Source organism: Quercus robur, chromosome 6 (assembly GCF_932294415.1).
Source record: "Quercus robur chromosome 6, dhQueRobu3.1, whole genome shotgun sequence".
Classification (NCBI taxonomy): domain Eukaryota; kingdom Viridiplantae; phylum Streptophyta; class Magnoliopsida; order Fagales; family Fagaceae; genus Quercus; species Quercus robur.
This window is the reverse complement of record NC_065539.1, coordinates 13,382,792-13,401,191: the sequence shown is the minus strand read 5'-3', so window position 1 is coordinate 13,401,191 and position 18,400 is coordinate 13,382,792. Positions and strand designations below refer to the sequence as shown.

Below are 18,400 nucleotides of genomic sequence, written 5' to 3'. Positions count from 1 at the left end.
GGAACACAATATCTTTAAGAATTTCCACAAAGAGATTCCGTGAATGATGCTCATTTCTACTACTGCAGCTTTGCTTAGAAAGATGTTGACATGTTGCGGGAAATTATTGAATGAATATAATTATAATTTAAAAAAAAAAAAACTTGCTGATGATAATTTTAAATAAGTAGATAGGACTAGGAGTACAAGACATATTGTCCCTGAAGGGTCAAACTCGATCATTAAAAAAAAAAAAAAAAGAAGAAGAAGAAGACATTCTGTTATCTACTTCATAAAACAATTAAATTCAATTTGCAGATTGATCATTGATTTCCAAATATATAAAAGTCTTAAAGATTAAACGAAATACGTACCGCCATTCAACCAAATTGATATTCTGTTGTTGTATCATATTTGAAGGAAATGTCAAGTCTATGCATACATGCTCCATAAGAGGATCAAGTCTAATAAATTGGCATAAAAATTCTCTAGTTAATCACAATGTAGACCATGAAAATTTAAGCGTGAAGCATGAATAGTACTACTAATAATTACATTTGAGTTATGAGTCAAAGTAACTTATAAGCTTTTTGACAGAATTTGAGGCCTAGATTGAAGATGTAGCTCATGCCTATGTATGTGAATGCATGGATAAGGATTGTATTCAGTATTCCTGTGACTTGAATGGTTGCAATGTGAACATGTGACAAATCACATTTGCAACGGTTCCAGTGCACAGCATATTAGAGCCAACCCAGTTTGATGCATGCATCTAGAAAAGAGGAAAATAAAAGCCATACGTTTGTCCATTTATGAATATCTCTCTCTCATTCAAGGAGGACCACGTCCACGACTGCAACGATCATTACTGACCCTACACTGCCCAGAAAAGTTATCACTCTTTTTTTTGGGTGAAAAATACCTCAAGTTTGAAGCACTGTATTATCTTCTTCTTCCTAATCTGGTTAATAGTTAAGCATGCACTTCAGCACTTGTAAATTTTTATTTAATTATTTAAGGGAGCAGGAGTAGGAGGATAAGGTCTTTTTAGATCACTCCATGTATTTCCTATTTTACTCATAATATTCATATTTCCTAGCCCTCGTGTACCATGCCTCAATGCTCTTGCATATTTCATGCTAATCAATCCTCCTACTAATTAATCATGGATTTCAATTTCAATGTGTATGGTTGTCATTGATATCTTGAAACTAAAAGAATCTTGTGCTGATACATGTGGGACCGTTTGTTCTCCATCAAATGCACTGATAAGTAGGCAATTCTGCGGAGTACAAATATATAATATTTTGCAGTTTTCTTTACTAAATCATACTAAAAGTTTATTAAATCCTTTCTTTAATTAGTTGACTTGACTCCATATGTAGACTCTAATTAAGAACTGGTGAGGCTAAGCACAACATAAAAGACTAGGAGGAGACCCTCTCTCTCTATTTGATTTTTGGCCAGATTCCCATGTAAAATGAGAAACATACTTAATACTTTCATGTATTTTGTAGGAGCGAAATTTCCCATCTCTCAGATCCCTCCACATGCATGTGTGGCTTTCCATCTCTATTTCTCATTTTAGTAAAGGGTATCTTATTCATTCCTTAAAAAAATAAAAACACAAAACATAAAAGTCAAGACGAAGCACAAGAAACTATTCTGAATATTACGAAGTGTTAGTCTATGCCTCATAGTATACCGACATGGAACGTAAATCATGTCATAGAAAAATCCATGTAAAAGGGCCAGATCATAGGTGACAAGTTTGTTCGGCATGCAGGGCAGTCTACTATAGCTTTCAAAACCATCCCATTTCTTCAACGTTTTGTGTAGCCCTTTGCCATAAACATTAAAACAAATGAGGTTCAATATAGCTGTCTGTATAGCCACGTTAGGCTGGTTGAAACGACCATGGTAGTCATTACATCTTTATTTTGGTAGCGAATGTTCGTTAAGACCTCTGAACTCTTAACTATCCAATGTCACATGGCTGTTGTAAGCGATCATTGTAGGCTTATATTCGATTCTAACCTGTGGTCAAAGGCATATAATTAACAATTTGATCTAAGTTCTTAACCTCACATGACTGTTATAGGATACCATCATAGCTAGGTTAATTGATTCCATATATTTGACCTAATTACCTGCTGCCCTACTGGTGCTCGAAATTTGCACATGTTGGGTAAGTGCTTCAGCCGCTCAGCTTTTGCTTTTTCCCGTGTTCTTTTGTTTCTGCTTCATTCTTCAATGATTTTAATTAACTAATAATAGAAGAGCAACATGGACGTGAAGTAAATTAAGCTTTCAAAATGCTGAAACCTATAAAATAATGAATATAAATATTGGTAAGAATGTTAGCCCATTAATGTAAGAGAATGAACATGAAGTAAATTGGGCTTTCAAAATGCTGAACCTATAATATATATATATAGATATATAATGAATATATTTAAATATTGGCGAAAAGAGAGGTGCTATAAGATTAGTCTTTATGTTGCAATGATTTTTTTTTTCTTTGAGAAAAAGGTAAGAAACAAACAGGATTTTCTAGATGCGCTTTATTCAATTTTTTTTGCAAAACCCTAATAAAGTATTTCAATAATATAATTTTTATGTACAAAATTTGACTACAAACTTAGTTATAATTAGTGGCTACAACTCCTACTAAAAAAATTAACATAACTACATTTTTTATAACATAATTGTTGGATTACACATTTTTTATATTTTTAACACATACATTAAATTTTGTATTAATCAAATATTATTTTCTATTTGATCTATAAACTTATTTTGATGCATTATTTTAGACTAAAAAAACTTGAAATTTAAATATTTGATTAATGACATAATTATTGATCTTTGATCTTTTGTAAATTTTGCAAGTATAAATGATATAAAAAGAAAATATAATCCAATTGTGGATTTATCAAAATTTACATCCAATCAGAAGATATTAAATGGAACTATAACCATTGGTTACAACCAAGTTTGTAGCAAAACTTTGTCCTAATTTTATTTATCCATTAATTTAGTAACAAACTTAGTTACATTAGTATTCAATATGTTCCTATATATAATCTCACAAAATCCACATGGATAAATACTTCTTTTCAAATTTTTACAAGATATTGCCAATTTATGATTTTTTTTTTTTTTTTTGGGGTTCAAGAATTAGATATCTCCACCTAGTATTGGTTGCATAATTAAAAACTCTTCTTAAAAGATTGCAGGATAGTTCTCCTTTTCATTTATTTTTGTTAAAAATTATCTATTTAGGCATATTAAACAATTGTTAAGGTATAAGTACACTTTTGCCCCTTAACATTTGAGGTTATCTTCATTTTAGCCTACAAGAAAGAAGGGTGAGGTTTTATTGTAAAGAATGGTTTTGATATGGCAGAGGCATGAAAACGATGGATGGAGACAACCACAAAGCAATAGTGATTGATCATGGGAGAGAGAAGAGAGGGGGATCACACAAGAAGGCAAGGAATTGGTTTTTTTTTTTTTTTTTTTTTTTTAATGAAAAGAGACATGACAGATACGATAATTTCATTACTTCAGCATGGTACATGCATTAGCAAATGTTAATAAGTTAGGATAATAGTTGACTATTTAAATAAAATAAGTTAAGATGACAGTTGAGTAGTTATAGTGCTTGATTGTATTTAGATTATTATAATTAAACATTGTTAGTGTAAAATTAAGCCGGTGTATTTTTCAATTCATTTCTATATTGACCGATTCTGATCCAACTCATTTTGATCAAAATCATGGTAAGATAAATCGGTGGGTTTGGATGCAAAATTTTATTGGATTTAGATTTGGGCTTTTTTTGGGTTATAAATTCGATTATTCGATGCCATTCTAGGCATGGTGAATAGCTCAATTGGGTATGTCTAGACGACATGGGTTTATAATTCTCCTGAGGCCCAACTGTATGCTAATTTCTTCTTTTCTTTATGGATCATGGAACCGAACTCTGTTGTTGGTCGTAAGGTTCAACTGGGTGCGGATCCTGGCTGGACCGAAGCCCCTTGTAAAACACTTGACCCAAATGTAAAGTCTTAGGTGTTCCTCTTTCTTTTTTTTAATACTTTGATAGTTTGGATAGGAGATTTCAACTCTATATGGCTTCATTTCTTCTTTACTCTTTTTTCTTTTCTTTTTTTCCTCCCTCTTTTTGAGAGGCTAATTTTCGAACTCAAATCTTTAATCTGTTGCTTTTGGTGGAAGATACTTGTCATCACATCAAGATCTGACTTCTAGACAATAATTCCAATTTTTTTTTTTTTTTTAGTAATCCAATAGTTAGAAGACGAGAGATTTAAAACCTCTTTGGTTTAGGTAATTTCCATCATCCATTACACTGTTTTCATCACTCATTATTCACTTTTGGTAGGTTCCATACCTAAGAAGCATGTTTAGTCAAGTTTTCTTTTCATTCTCATCACCCATAACTAAACAAAACGAGTGATGAGTGAGTGAAAATAAAAATAAGATTTTGGCATTTTTGAGTGATGAAAAATGAGTTATAGTGTCAATATTGTAAATTCACCAAACTTGTTTTGTGAATTGTTTAATCCTTGCTAGGTCACATTGACTACACCCAACTAGGGATGGCAATGGGGCGGGCGGGGACGAAAGATGGGGTCTTTGTCCCCGCCCCGCATGGTTTTGTTTTACCCCATCCCTGCCCCACCCCGCACGACGGGGAATACTTTCTCACCTCATCCCCGCCCCTTGGGGCCCCACGAAACCCTGCCTCACCTCGTAAAACTCTACTTTTTGTTAATTTACCCTATAACTAGTACAATTTTTTAATGAAACTTATTTCATTAATAAAAATATACTTGAAATTACAAATTTATCCCATCAGATCAAATCAATTTTTAGAAAAAATTGAATAATATATCCAAGTGTTTAACAAGACAATCATAAAAATAAAATGAAAATCTCATAGTATAATACATAACAAAATAAAGACAGAGAATCACATTGGGTAGAATAAAATATGCTAATATTAATATGTTTGTTTAAATAATAGGGTTTTAGGGTATGAAAAATTTACAATTATAACCCTTAGTAATGCGAGGAGGGGACAGGGAGGGGCAGGTCTAAAAAGTCTAAACCCATCCCCACCCCGCCCCGTGGTGCGGGGCTAAAATCTTGCCCCATCCCTGCCCCACTGCCTTTGTGGGGCGGGGAAAACCCCCGCGGGGCGAAGCGGGGTGGGGAAAAATTGCCATCCCTACACCCAACGGCTCTCTCTCCAAATGCTTTTTTCTTTATTTTTAGTTTTCTTTCTTTCTTATCTCACTGTCTTCTCTTCCTCCCTCCCTCTTGCATTCCAAGAATTGAAGAGTGAGCCCCTCTCCCATGGAGGTCTAGTTCATCTTTTTCCTTCTCGGTCTCGACCTTTGAGTTGCTCAACTCTCCTCTCCTTCTTTATTTTTTTCTTCTACCCAGATCTCTCTCCTCACTGAACCTCCACTGCTCCTCCACAAGCCGCCAGTCGCCACTACCACAAGCCACCACCCCGATCGTTTTCTCTCTCTCTTTCTCTCCCCCCCCCCCCCCCTTTTGCCAAATCGGTTCATATCTCTCTCCTCAATTTTGTGATTTCGTGATATTGGGTTTCCGATCTAAGGATTTCTGAGATTGGGTTTGCCATGGGTTTGGGTTTGGATTTGGGTTTTCTATGCATTTGTATGTTGATGGGTTTGGATTTTTGGCTATGGTTGTATTTGAGGCTTGGGCTGTGATGGAGGTGGGATTGTATGGTCGTTGGTGGTGTGGTTGATGGTTGGATTTTGTGTAGCCATTGGGATTGTTGTTGGTGATGAAGCTGGGTTTAGGTGTGGGTTTCATCCTCTTCATGTAAAGTCACGCAGGTAAGGAAAGAAGACCGTTGAAAAAATCTAACCCGTGGGCTCCACATGTTTGGAGTTAGAGTTGAGTTTTTGTGATGAGAAATTTGTACCCAAACAAATTGTAGAGTGAATTAAGGTAGAAATAGAGAAGATATATGAGATATGAGTTTAACATTTGAGTTTTTTTGATAGATAAGTTTAGACATTTAAGTTATAAGAATAGAGTGATGGGCTAAACCAAACAACCCCTTAAACTTTGGAACAAGAGATGCTGATCAGTTGCAAGACTAGTACTATTGCTCCTTAGTCCATACACCTAAAGTTAATATATTTACTTTATTTGATGGATCAACATATGCAACAACATATTACATGGTTGAAATTTATAATAAAAGATAACATATATTGAGATAAAACCAGAAGGATAATGTATCAAAGCCGAAGATTTAAATCAAGCTTATTTACTTCCGATGATAGCTTTGGCAACTTGTCCATGCGAAAGCTTCCTGGCCAAGTCAAATCCATTGCTTCTTCTGCCATGAAGGGTGTCCAAGTCATCCCAAATCCTGCGTTAGCTTCACTAAATCGCGCTACCGTGGAAGACCCTTCTGCACTAGGCTTGCGCACGAGCGAGTGAGGCTGCACACCGAGTGATCGAGTCGTTAAGGAATTGAAAGGAAACCCCATTGTTGTCATCATCGTCTTGTGAGACTGAAATCTTTTGGCAGCTCCTCTCTCTCTTTTGTGTGCGTTTTGGTGACCACCCAGGGCTTGTGAACTGAAAAACTTCCTCATGCAAAAGTTGCAAGAGAAAACCTTGTTACTGGCAGGTTTTGATTGGGAATCAGAATGTCCAACTGTCAAGGACTCATTTCTGTTGAGGCCTAAACTCAACCATTCTCCCAAGTTATCATCTCCAGCAGTTACTTCATCGTTGTCACTTGTTTTGGACTCAGTATCTTGGTTATTATTTTGTATCTTGTCTGCTTCTTCCTCTCTCTGCAAAGTCATAGCAGCAACACTTCAATCTAATTGGAAGATTAACGGAGAAATTTATGGTACAGAGGCTTGAATAAGTGGGGTGCTTGCTCTTAAATAGGGATAATCCAAGGTGGAAGTTAATGGCAAATAAGAGAGGTATCTAAAAAGGGAGTGGCAATGGATTATTGAGCTACATCTCAATTATCTCTGGTGCTCGCACCTGCCGGTGATGCTTAATTATTGTGGGGCCAACGCTTGTGTCATCTAATGGTGTTGGCCACATCAAACTTAGGATTCCCTTTCATCTTTTTCTTCACCTCTGTCGTAGCATCAACTATACGATTCTATTTAACTTGATATATAACAGCAGCTTAACTGTTGACAATGCCATTTATATTCATAAATAATTTAGTATCATTGTCGTTTCTTACCACCCTACTCCCTCTCCAAAAAAAAAAAAAAAAAAACCCTTATATAATTTAATAGTTAAAAATGAAAATTTGACCCCTAAACATCTCCCAAAAGAAATTTAATGAAGTTCTAATGTAGTTAATGGGGATTGGAGCAAATACAAACAATGAAAATTTAACAAATATGTCTCCATCTAAATTCTAATGGACTCGCTTAATTTGCATGTCTTGTAAATTGGATAGGATACGAAATGATACAGCTTGATTGGATGGGTATAATGTAGTGGGTTTGGATTTTTTAAAAAAGGGAGGTGGGAGGAGGTTAAGTCTACCATTTCACATGTGTATAAAATAGTGGATATAAAAGAGAGTGAAATAATATTTAGTTTTTTTTTTGTGGTTATTTTATTAGCTTATTTTCTAATATACAACTATTTAAAACTTCTTTTTTATTTTTATTTTTAAAGTTACGTACTTTTAACAAATAAACTATAAGTATAAAAAATATAAAATAAAATAATAAAAAACCCCAGTCCAAACACACTAACATATGCTTTGTATCTTATACACCCTATTTTATAGCCCCCAAGTTGCTCTGCAATAAAATAATGGACCACTCAGTGGTGAGTGGATGTGTTATATATACACTTATGCTCATAACTATGAGCATCATGCTAGTTTTGGTAAAGGTTAGGTTTATTTGTTTGGGCATTGATTCTAGCACACTTTTTATTATATAGTGTTCATATAAATCATTTATTTTATGTTTCAATTGTGGATAATGATGCAAGTTTTGGCAAAGGTTAGGTTAATTTATTTGGGTATTGATTATCACACTCTTTATTATACATCGCTTGTACACATCATCCATTTTTTGTTTTAAATGTAGATATCGTGCAGACAATTATGAATATTATGTGTACAAAGTAGAAGTGTCCATGAGTTAGTCCAGGATTTATGCCTGGCCTGAATTAATCGGGTCGAGAAAACTGCAACCCGTTGTCAACCGACAAGATGCAGTGGATTGGATGAATCGAGCTCTCCACAGGTAGTGGGCGGATCAGTCGTTACTGGCAATGGACGATAGCAAAGAAAGACGGTAAAATGTTTAGAACGAAAAAGATCAAGTGAGATCTCGCCAAATTTGTTGGAGATCTTAGTGAATCTAGAAGATCTTGCTAGAATTTAATTTCCTTGTCAATAGGATGAGTGGGTTGGGTTTTGGAGGAGGTAACCTGCCACTCGACTTGTCGTTGTCGGATGTTGAAGGCAGAGATCCACCTTCGACCACTATATCAATCGAATTAGATCAAGTCTAGTCGGATTACTTAGGTGGGTCGAGTCCAGCGGGGCATGGACACCCCTAGTATAGAGAGCAAATCAATAAGTGTGAAAGAATAATTACTATATTTGCTTAAATCCACAACGTCCACATTTTTTCTATTATTGTCTATCCACCAAGCAAAAAAGAGAAAACAGTATTAAGTATCCAAAGGCTCAGAGCAACCACATCAGCTTGTGGAAAGTTTTGCAAAATTTAAAAAAAAAAGTTACACTTTTTATACATTTTGGTAAAAAAAACACTCACATCAGTTGGTGTAAAATTGTGCATTTATGCTCGATTGCTATAGTAACCATGCATATTTTACTATAGCATGTGTATTTAATTTTTTTTTTTTCTCTTTCCTACCTCTGATTCTCATCTCAACTCTCTCTTTCTCATTTTATCACAGCTCTCTCTTTCTCTCATCTCAACTCTACTTAGCCTCTCTGATCCAACAATCTGATGAGACTCGTATAGATTTATAGATAAAGCTTCAAAATCGGAGAATTTTGACAAGGATGGAGTTTTCGTTGATTTCTATGATTCACGCTTCGTCGAAAATCATGGTTCTCGGCAAACCATGATCCGGCGATCCAAGGCCTTGACTCAAGATCCAGCGAGTTCTAGCTAGAGCTTCGTTACCTTCTTGTCGTTCAGATCTATGGCTTTTGGGTTTTGATCCATTTTTTATTATTTGTTTTGGGATTTCATATGGTTGGGTTGATGATGGTGGTTGCTTGATGATGGTGGTTGTGTGGTTGTGTTTAGTCTGTGAGAGAGATGATAGTGTTAAAGAAATGAATATTTTATTTGAATAAATATGTATAATAAACAAACTGATGTGGGTGTTTTGTATAAATAAGAGTGTAAAATAGAAAAAGTAGGTTTTAGATGTGTAAAATGGAAAATTTTTTGCATCAACTGATGCAATTGCTCTTATTAGTACAGTTTGTACAACTTACGGGTCATTGGGATATTGTTAGCAGATGATGCGGTTCAAATCCTATAGTCTCATGGAAAAAGAATAATTACGATGGATAGGCAAATTCTCTTTTAGCACCATCTTACTCTGCCTCCTTCACTCAAGTTACTTCTATATCTTATGCCAAATCAAAGTTGCAGCCACTAAAGATTGTGCATATATCGTAATCAAAAGAAAAGCCTTTCTTTACAATAAGTAGCATATGACAAGAAATGAAGACAGTGGAGTGAGGGGGATACTATTATTTAACGTTAATAAAATCTGATGGAATTCATACTATATTTTGAGGGACTTCGGGGGGCCAAGTTATTGACAATAATGCTGAAAAAAGGTATGCAATGAAGATGGGGTGTCAATTGTTTTTAGTTGGCTTTCTTTAACAAGAGGATCTTTGTGGGTGCCTTCAACTAGTGGGCAATCCATATGTACAGGATTAGAAGCGCATTGAGAACCACTTGTGCTTATTCTGAGAAATCAGAATATTGGTGTTCAAAAAAAAAAAAAAAAAAAAGGTTTCCCCACATATGAGAGATTTGATGAAGTCAACTGTAATGCAGAAGTTTCATTAATGAATAAAAATAAAATGGTTGTGTTGTTGGATTGAGGTCAGAGTCTGTTCGATCCCTATTTTCAGTTTTGTGTTTTCATAAACTGTTTTCTCGGTGTTTTGAGAAATTGTTCTCAAAAACAGTATTCAATATTTTTTCCACCTGGCCTGGAAGCTTGTTTGACATTTGTTTTCTCTTGCATTTTTTTTTAATTCTCAGTCCTTTTTTTCATAAAGAATAATAATAATAATAATAACAACAATATTAATAATATTGTTGTTGTTATTATTATTATTATTAAAAAAAAAAAAAAAAAAAAACAATTGCACAACATCCTCCACTAGCCAATCCCTCCACCATACCTAAATCGCCATTTGCAAAACACAATTATCCAAACTAAACAAAAAATCCAAACCTATAGCCTGTTTGCGCACACATAGAGAGAAAGAGATTGGTTCATTGTTGGAATCATGGTTGGTCTCAAACCGCCACTGCCAAATCCAATTGGTTCGCTCTTTTTTGTTGTTGTTTAAGTTGCTTTTAGTACAAAAATGCCACTAAGAACATAAAATCAAGAACAAAAAACACCCCAAAGGTGTTTTCAGAAAACTAATCATAGTTTAAAACAACTTTCTGAAATTGATTTTTTTTTAAATAGTCATTAAGCACAAACACATTTGGTGGGCTCCCTTTTTTTATTTGTTTTTGACAATAGAATATTGTTTTAAAGGTAGGTTATCAAAAATCCTCTCGACTTGTCATATCAATTGATATTTCAAACAAGCCAAAAATAGTAGGAACGAATGAAAGCAAAAATTAATAATAGATAATTGTATTGGTGAAGGGAGGGGGGGCCAAGGCCCCCGACCTTCTAAAATCTTCTCTTTCCCTCTTACTTTTCTATTAAGAAATGGAAAATATGTTTTATCATCTTAAACTACACCTTCAATTACACTTTACACCTTCAATTTTTTGAATGCATGTGTTGTATCCTAAATTATGATCCTTGTTATACTTTGCACCCTGACATCAAGTTTCCTGTTAATTTGGATAGAAAAATATGACATTACGTAAAAAGACATAATTTTCCCTCTTCTTAATCCCCTTAAAAACAAAGGAGAACTTATACTTTATCACCCTACAGTACACTCTTTATTACGCCTTTTACCCTAAACTTTGAATTTATGTCCAAGTTAACGGCAAACTTAATTAACGTTAGAATGCAAAGTGTAACAGGGACATAGTTTATGGTGCAAAATGTGCATTTCAAAAGTTTATGGTGCAAAGTGTAATATAGGATATAGTTTAAGGTGATAAAGTGTGATTTCTCCTTAAAAAAAATTGAAATGGTATACAAATTGTAACTAAGGATCCCCTAATTTATATAAAAAAATTATAAAAATTTATAACTAATGTAAATAAGTACTATATTATTTATTTTTCCACTAATTACTCTTATACGTATGTATCTCCTAAAGCCAAAACCAATTAAAGATATGTTTTTCCTAAAAATATAAAAGCTTCACGGTTAGAAAAGAAAAGAAAATTGCAGATTCGTAGTTAGAAGTTAGATATTCTTATTATATGAGTCATCCATGAAAAATGATAGTGCACAAAATCGTCAATAAATCAATCATCCAAACTCGCAGCATCTGAAAACCTGAAGAGTGAAATACCTACAAAGAGCATCGGTGTGGCTCACAATGATCTCCTAAAACTCTAAAAGCCTAAGATTTAGGAAATAGTGTTCTCATGTGCATAGAAATTGTGATATCCTGGTGTTTATATAGGGGTCTAGAATGACCACGTTCGCTCGCTAGAATGTAGGCATCAACGTAATGGGGATCGTGGGTTAGTAGCATTGAGATCATTAGGTTCAGTGTCCTATACTTAGTGGATGTGGGTAAGACCCTTTTGGTGTAGCGTTTTCTACATGTGAGTAGATGTCAAGTATGATATTTATCTATCTTCAAGGAGCTAAGTGTCCAACACGATAGGTGATGGATATACAATATTAACCAAGCGACAAAACTACGACTTGAGTTTTAGTTGGCTTACTTGGCATGTATGTTGGACAAGTATCAGGTATCGGACGACTCATGTGGTTGAAGGTATTGTTGGTATGATCACTCTATTGGTATTCATAACTGACAAGGAGGACACGTCAAGCGTCTCATGTTGGACGGATAAGCCTTTGCTCATTGGATGCTCATTGGATGGTGTATGTTGAAAAGGGATTGAGATCAGGTGCAATTGGTATAAATGGCTGAAATTTAGAGTTGCAAACTTTAAATCTCAACCATTAAATATAAAAAATGAGTAAAAGTAAAAAATAAATAATTTTTTTAAAAAAAAAGTAAAAACATATTGTGAGTGGGTAAGGGTGAATTTCACGGTAGATCTTAATCAGTTGAAAAGCTCCCTATCAAGAAATAAGGCTTCCCTTTAGTTTATATTATTATTATTATATTTTTCTTTTATTGAATTGCATATTTTTAGGCATCTAAAGTGATGTTTATTATTTAAATTATTATAAAATGATTAAACTTTAATATGTTCCACAATTTTTAAAACTATGATTATACTCTAAATGTGTAATCTCTAAGTTATTTGGAAAAAAAGAAAATTGATTTAAAATGTAAAAGAATATTAATTTTGAACAATGAGAAGTAAAAAATAGTTCACAACTTATAAACTGACTAGATGGGGGAAAAATGCGTTTTGACCAAGGTATAAACTAAGAACAAAGTTTGGTTACAAACTTAATTGTAGCATTTGGCTTCAAATTTTTCTAAGAAGTTGACGTGTATCTTTACTTACACATGACTTGCTTAATTACACTTAACCCACCAACACTTGTCACATGCATTGCACACATATTAGTTTATTAAAGGAAGTTAGAGTTTAGGACAACAATCAAATTTGTAGTCAAACTATGTCTAAAGACTAACTTGATGTAAATAGTTATATATATATATATATATTAAGCAATGTTATTCACACACTTTGTATGTGTATATAATTAATACGTTTTTCTTTTTTGCTTTAAATTTATTTGTGTGTGTGTGTAAACAGAAAGATAAGGAATATGGCTATCTAGCATGTTAGACAAAGGCAATGCATGTTTGCACTTCCACCGTCTAATGTATGCATATCAACTATCAAGTCACAGTCTTATCAGTATCAAGTTAAAGCATCTGTTGACAAAGATCCTAGCAAGCAACAATTAAATATCATATGCCATGGAAGTGCTGATTCGAGGAGGAAGGAAATATGCCTCTCAGATTGGCATTTAATATGATAAATCAATAACGTAGTGATGCAAACCGATCATTACTAAAGCTAATACTTTTTTTATTTTTTTATTTTTATATTTTTTTTCACGAAAATTGGTCTCAAAGCAGTTCCATGTGGTGAGATAGTTCTTATAAGTTATAACCCAAGAATCCAGAACTAAAACTTTTTGTTGGCATATTCTGATCTATTCTTGAGGAAAATCTTTTGGTGGAATGTGATGACGTGAGAATATGAGGAACTTTGTTCATGACTCATTTCAAGAAAGCGACCCAACACAGCCCTTGGCATCTTTGTTGATCATTTGGATCTGGTTCCCGCAGAAACCGACACTATCAAGTCCTCTAAAAATTTCTCCTCTTTTTGGTATTCCAAAAGGCTTTCAAAACTAGCAGAATGGTTTTTCAGCTTTCAATAATGAAGAATTATGAGCAAGAACTTGCAACTTGGTAGAATATTGTACATTCTCATCCAATTTCACCGTCCTTGAGCAGATTTCAGTTTTCGGCCAGCTTAGATTTTTCACATTTAGAACCATTTTTTAATCGAAAACAAGAAAACCAACCAGGGGTTGAATGATACAATTCATGACTTCCTGAGTTCTGAACTTGAATAATTTCTCAAATTAAGTAAACAGAAAGTTGGTGGATGATGTACAATGACACACATGAAGTCACGAATGTTCGTAGATGTCCACATTAACTTCCTATAGGCTTAATGTGTATAACTGCATATTCATTTATCTGAAACACTTAGGAATGCCTTTGGAGGTAACTATTTCAATTTGCTGATTGTTGAAAGTTGGTTAAATATTGGTTGTACCTAGAAAATAAAAACAAACAAAATGAAACTTTAAAAATGTGCAAAAATAAATGGCAAGGAAAAAAAAAAAAAAAAAAAAAAAAAAAAAAAAAAAAAAAAAAAAAAAACCTGATGGCAAACAGATAGGGTATTTGGAAGTTCGGCAGAATCTTTCTCCAACTCATTATGCAATGTTTGAAAAGACCATCCACGTGTAATTTTCGTCACATGACCTTTTTAATGAATCGTGTGACTTGTTTAAACAATAATACAATACACACCAATAGTAAAGTTTGTCCCAACTAGGAACTACTCTGCCTCCTGACTCCCGACTTAAAGATTCAGATTGAAAGATAAACATATTCTATTGCATCATCCAAGATAAAAGCAGACAGGACACTATAGAGGTACAGTGGGGCGGGACAGAGTGCCTGGCACGGTTCTAACACCTGCATGTGCCCAACAAAATTGCACCTAAATACATTAGCAGAGCATCAACTCTCAACCTGTATCAAGCCCTGTTCTGCTATGACAGGTACTTCTCAACAGAATTCCTAGTCCAACAAGTCAATCTTATTCCTCTTCATCCAGAAGAAATAGTTAACCACATAATGCAATTGAGAGAGTACAGGCACCAAAGGTTAAGGCAATCCTGCCCGTGATAAATGGCATGTACGAGATAGTAGGAGAGAAACTCTCTTTGGAATGGCATTATGAATAACCTGCATGTGTCTTTTTTTGTTTTTTCCTTCATTGCCAACCAATGTATTTCATGATTCATGAATCATTCTCCTTCATGCATAGTTTAGGGTTTGGCAATGGTTATGCATCAACATAAATATTTAACAAGAAAAAAGAAAAGAAAAGATAGTAAGTCATCATTCATCAATAAAACCAATGACTTGGCAGTGCTGTTCAAGTGAGGGTAATCAACATAGACGACCAACAAGCAACCAAAAAAGCCAGCTACCTAGCATTTCTTATTCCCCTAAAGACATAACAAAGTATCAGATTGCCTGCACTTGACTGAAGCATGTGTTCATGTGTACCAATTCAGCCGCATTCCATTAAATTCTTGGGTCACAGTAATGCCCAAAAATTAATTCTAGAAACTTCCCTTGATGTTAAATTTTGGAACTAACACTTGCTTCTTGTTGATAAATATCCAACTTCAAAATTATGGGGCTCCATAAAGTCAAACAAGTAGTCTCTAATGATAAAAATTACAATACAAAATCTTAAAAAATCAAACAAAAACTCATATGAGTTCATAAATGAAAAGCTGGAACTCTTTGTGAGTTTATGCAACAAAAAAAACAGGACAAATTCTTGAAATAATACCTATTGAATTGAGCAACATTCAAAAAGTACTCCCTACACCCTCCATCAAGATAAGAATCATGGAGTTCCAACAGGATGTACTTCTAATCCCATATGACATAGCACCTGGTGTGCAGAGCTACAGTGTATTTAAGTACCTACAGGACAGCAAAAGACCAGAAAATTTATCAGCAAAGGAGTACCATATAATTCCCATGACACAAAAAACATTGCTCCATTATAAGTAAATTATGAACTTCTCAAAGAAAATAGTTTTACACATTTATGGTTCTTATTTAAGCCAAATATTCAAATGTGAACAAGAAATTTGAGAAGGATGACTTCTAAGATACTTAGGAAAATTAATATGATCAATCATGGCAAATGGCGAAGCACAATTATGATCCACTGTCAACTCCATCACAATCTTTTTCCTTAACACTCATTCCCAACCTTTTTACTCCCTACCCAACCCAAACAGGCAAACACTGAGGCATGATAAAACCAAACGATGCAACACAAAAATCAAAGAAGAGAAAATAAAAGTAACTAGGAGTCAGCACAAAAGAAGAGAGAACGTCTAGGAGTTGGTACCTATGGTTAGCTAGAGTCAACACCAAAAAATTGGGAGAATTTCAAGAGAAATTTTATTCATCATCAAAATAATCTGTCCCCATAAGAGGACAATACTATGCTTTTATAGACTACTAAACCATAATTCTAACTTACATAAGCAACCCCTTATTTTTATTATAATTGACTAAGGAAACCCAATTCTAAATGACTTGGGAAATCCCAATTATTGAATTACATAAAAATCTTGACTCTAAGAACTAAAATACTACTAACCTAATTAACTAGTAAGACCTAAAAACAAAAAATTAAATTGACTACAAAATTAAATAAAACTAATTAAAATAAGGTCAAATTAAACACTTGGTCCTCAACCTTTTCCCTTGTTTCAAAATGGTCCTTAACCTTTCAAATGTTTTAGTTTAATCCTTAACTATTTAAATGTGTGACAAAAAGGTCCTTGTCATCAACTAATGGATGGAAAAATATGATATGGTAAACTAAAACACTAAAATCAAGCACAGTTCTAACATAGATCCCAGCCCCAGGTGATGAGTATGTTGTGGTTCAAGGTGGGTGCAGGCACTGGCAAAGAGGGGCCTTTTAAAAATTTCCCTCCTCCCTCTTATAATTTTCATTAAAAATAAAAATATGTGAATATAAAATTTTACTAATTCCCCCCCCCCCCCCCCCCCAAAAAAAAAAAAAAAAGAAAAAAAAAATCGATCTCCACCACTTTAGTTTGGAGATGAGATTGGCAAAGGTGGTTGGAAAGGGGATCAGTATAGGGAAAGAAGAAATAATTTTTTTTTTAGAAAAATATATTGTTTGAAAAAAAAATTTTCTAACATGACAAAATGGTTTTAATACATTAAAGCTACGTTGTTTTGAACTAAATTGGCATTTAACATGTCAATAATTTTAATTGACAGAAGAACAACATAAAAAACAACGTCCAACTTAGGAACTAAAATCAAAAGTGATAAATAAACATTAGGAATTTAGGACCAAAACAAAAATTGACCTAATCATAGTGTAATTTGTGTTTTAGTCTAAAGTCTAAACTAAATATTGGGCAAACACAATTAAACGGTTCTCCATGCTACCCAATGATACCAACTCGATACTCGCCCACTCACTCACCAGAGTCACCACACTCAAAGATATGTGATAAATAAACCTAAATCATACTCAGAAAGTTAAAGACAGCCTGGCTAATCCCAGCTCAGCCACAACCAGTGTCGCAGACACACTTTTCTACAAAACCTTAGTGTCCTTAAGTGTGCTAAAGTATATTTGTAGCTTGAAAAAAAGTAAGGTTTTAAAAAGCTTTACATAAAAGCGAGCTTATAAGCAGATAAGCCCAAAATATATACACACACACACACACTTCTACTTTCAAATACTATCTAATTCCTTGTAGAATGGAAAGGAGAAATGAATAAAGAGCTGATCATAGTATAAATATGTAAATACTGGACAAAATATAGACTCACAAAGAGAAAATGAGCGATCCTGGGAAATTTACGAACCCTGAGACAACTCGCAGAAAGCACGGGCTTCGATGGAAATGTGGGAAGTGAGTCGAGCCGCGGCGACTGCGCTGTGCAGTGGCATCAGCGATTGGACGCACCCTAGCTCTCCCATAGTCCTTTGCCAAATATTTGAATATATATAAATTAAGAATTCAATTGTGTTTTTAAAATTTAAAGAAAAAAAGAGGATAGAAATTAGAATACCTGGTGGAGGATAAGAGGGGTGGGCGAGAGTGGAGGCGTTGTGGAAGCGAAGGGCGGAGGCGGGGGAGGGAGGTTGAGGAGGAAGAAGATGATCGGATTGATGATCTGGCGGTGGAGAGCAGAGACCTCGACAGCGATCCACATCGCCCAGCCATTTTCTTCTCTTTTACTGAAGACTGAAGTGAAGAGTTCTTCTTCGCTCACTTGGAATTCCCAATTTTGAAGCCAGCTGAGCTGAGTTGGGGTTTAAGACTTTTTTGTTTAAAACCCTAGAGTTATAAAGCCCAGCCCAATTCTTTGTTGGATTTAGGAGGCACATTTTGCTTAAGGTGTGGGCCGGGGAAAGAATTCGATCCTTCACTCTTTCGAGCCTCGAACATTTCATCCATTAATCGTTATAAAATTAATAAAGTTGGGCTCCAAATTTATTTGAAATTATTTTATTTTAAAGGGTCTTATTAATATATTAACCATCTATTTTTTTAAAAAAAAAATTATGAAAAATTGAAAAAATTATCAAATCAATTAGTTATTTTTCTATTTTTCCATAAAAAATTTTCTAAAATA

The 18,400-nt window shown here is 34.2% G+C and overlaps 2 protein-coding genes across 3 annotated transcripts; both read right to left on the bottom strand.

The window, feature by feature from the left end:
• Positions 1-6,178: 6,178 nt before the first annotated feature.
• On the bottom strand, positions 6,179-7,148 carry LOC126732849 (zinc finger protein 7-like). Its single transcript, XM_050435890.1, has one exon. The coding sequence runs from the start codon at positions 6,870-6,872 to the stop codon at positions 6,294-6,296; it is 579 nt and encodes a 192-aa protein (XP_050291847.1). The 5' UTR covers positions 6,873-7,148; the 3' UTR covers positions 6,179-6,293.
• Positions 7,149-15,349: 8,201 nt separating this feature from the next.
• On the bottom strand, positions 15,350-18,048 carry LOC126732847 (protein NONRESPONDING TO OXYLIPINS 2, mitochondrial-like). Of its 2 annotated transcripts, none has more exons than XM_050435888.1 (3): positions 17,834-18,048; positions 17,591-17,745; positions 15,350-15,679 (listed from the first exon to the last, which is right to left on the bottom strand). In XM_050435888.1, the coding sequence occupies exons 1-3, from the start codon at positions 17,975-17,977 to the stop codon at positions 15,661-15,663; spliced, it is 318 nt and encodes a 105-aa protein (XP_050291845.1). In that variant the 5' UTR covers positions 17,978-18,048; the 3' UTR covers positions 15,350-15,660. The 2 variants fall into 2 exon arrangements, with proteins under 2 accessions (XP_050291845.1, XP_050291846.1); XM_050435889.1 differs by having other exon boundaries at positions 17,627-17,745.
• Positions 18,049-18,400: the final 352 nt, after the last annotated feature.

Bases quoted from the DNA above. Each gene is read 5' to 3' on its own strand.
- LOC126732849 (XM_050435890.1), bottom strand. From the start codon at position 6,872: ATGACTTTGCAGAGAGAGGAAGAAGCAGACAAGATACAAAATAATAAC.
- LOC126732847 (XM_050435888.1), bottom strand. From the start codon at position 17,977: ATGTGGATCGCTGTCGAGGTCTCTGCTCTCCACCGCCAGATCATCAAT. The intron at 17,746-17,833 runs GTATTCTAATTT...TATTTGGCAAAG, and splicing joins CCCCTCTTATCCTCCACCAG to GACTATGGGAGAGCTAGGGT.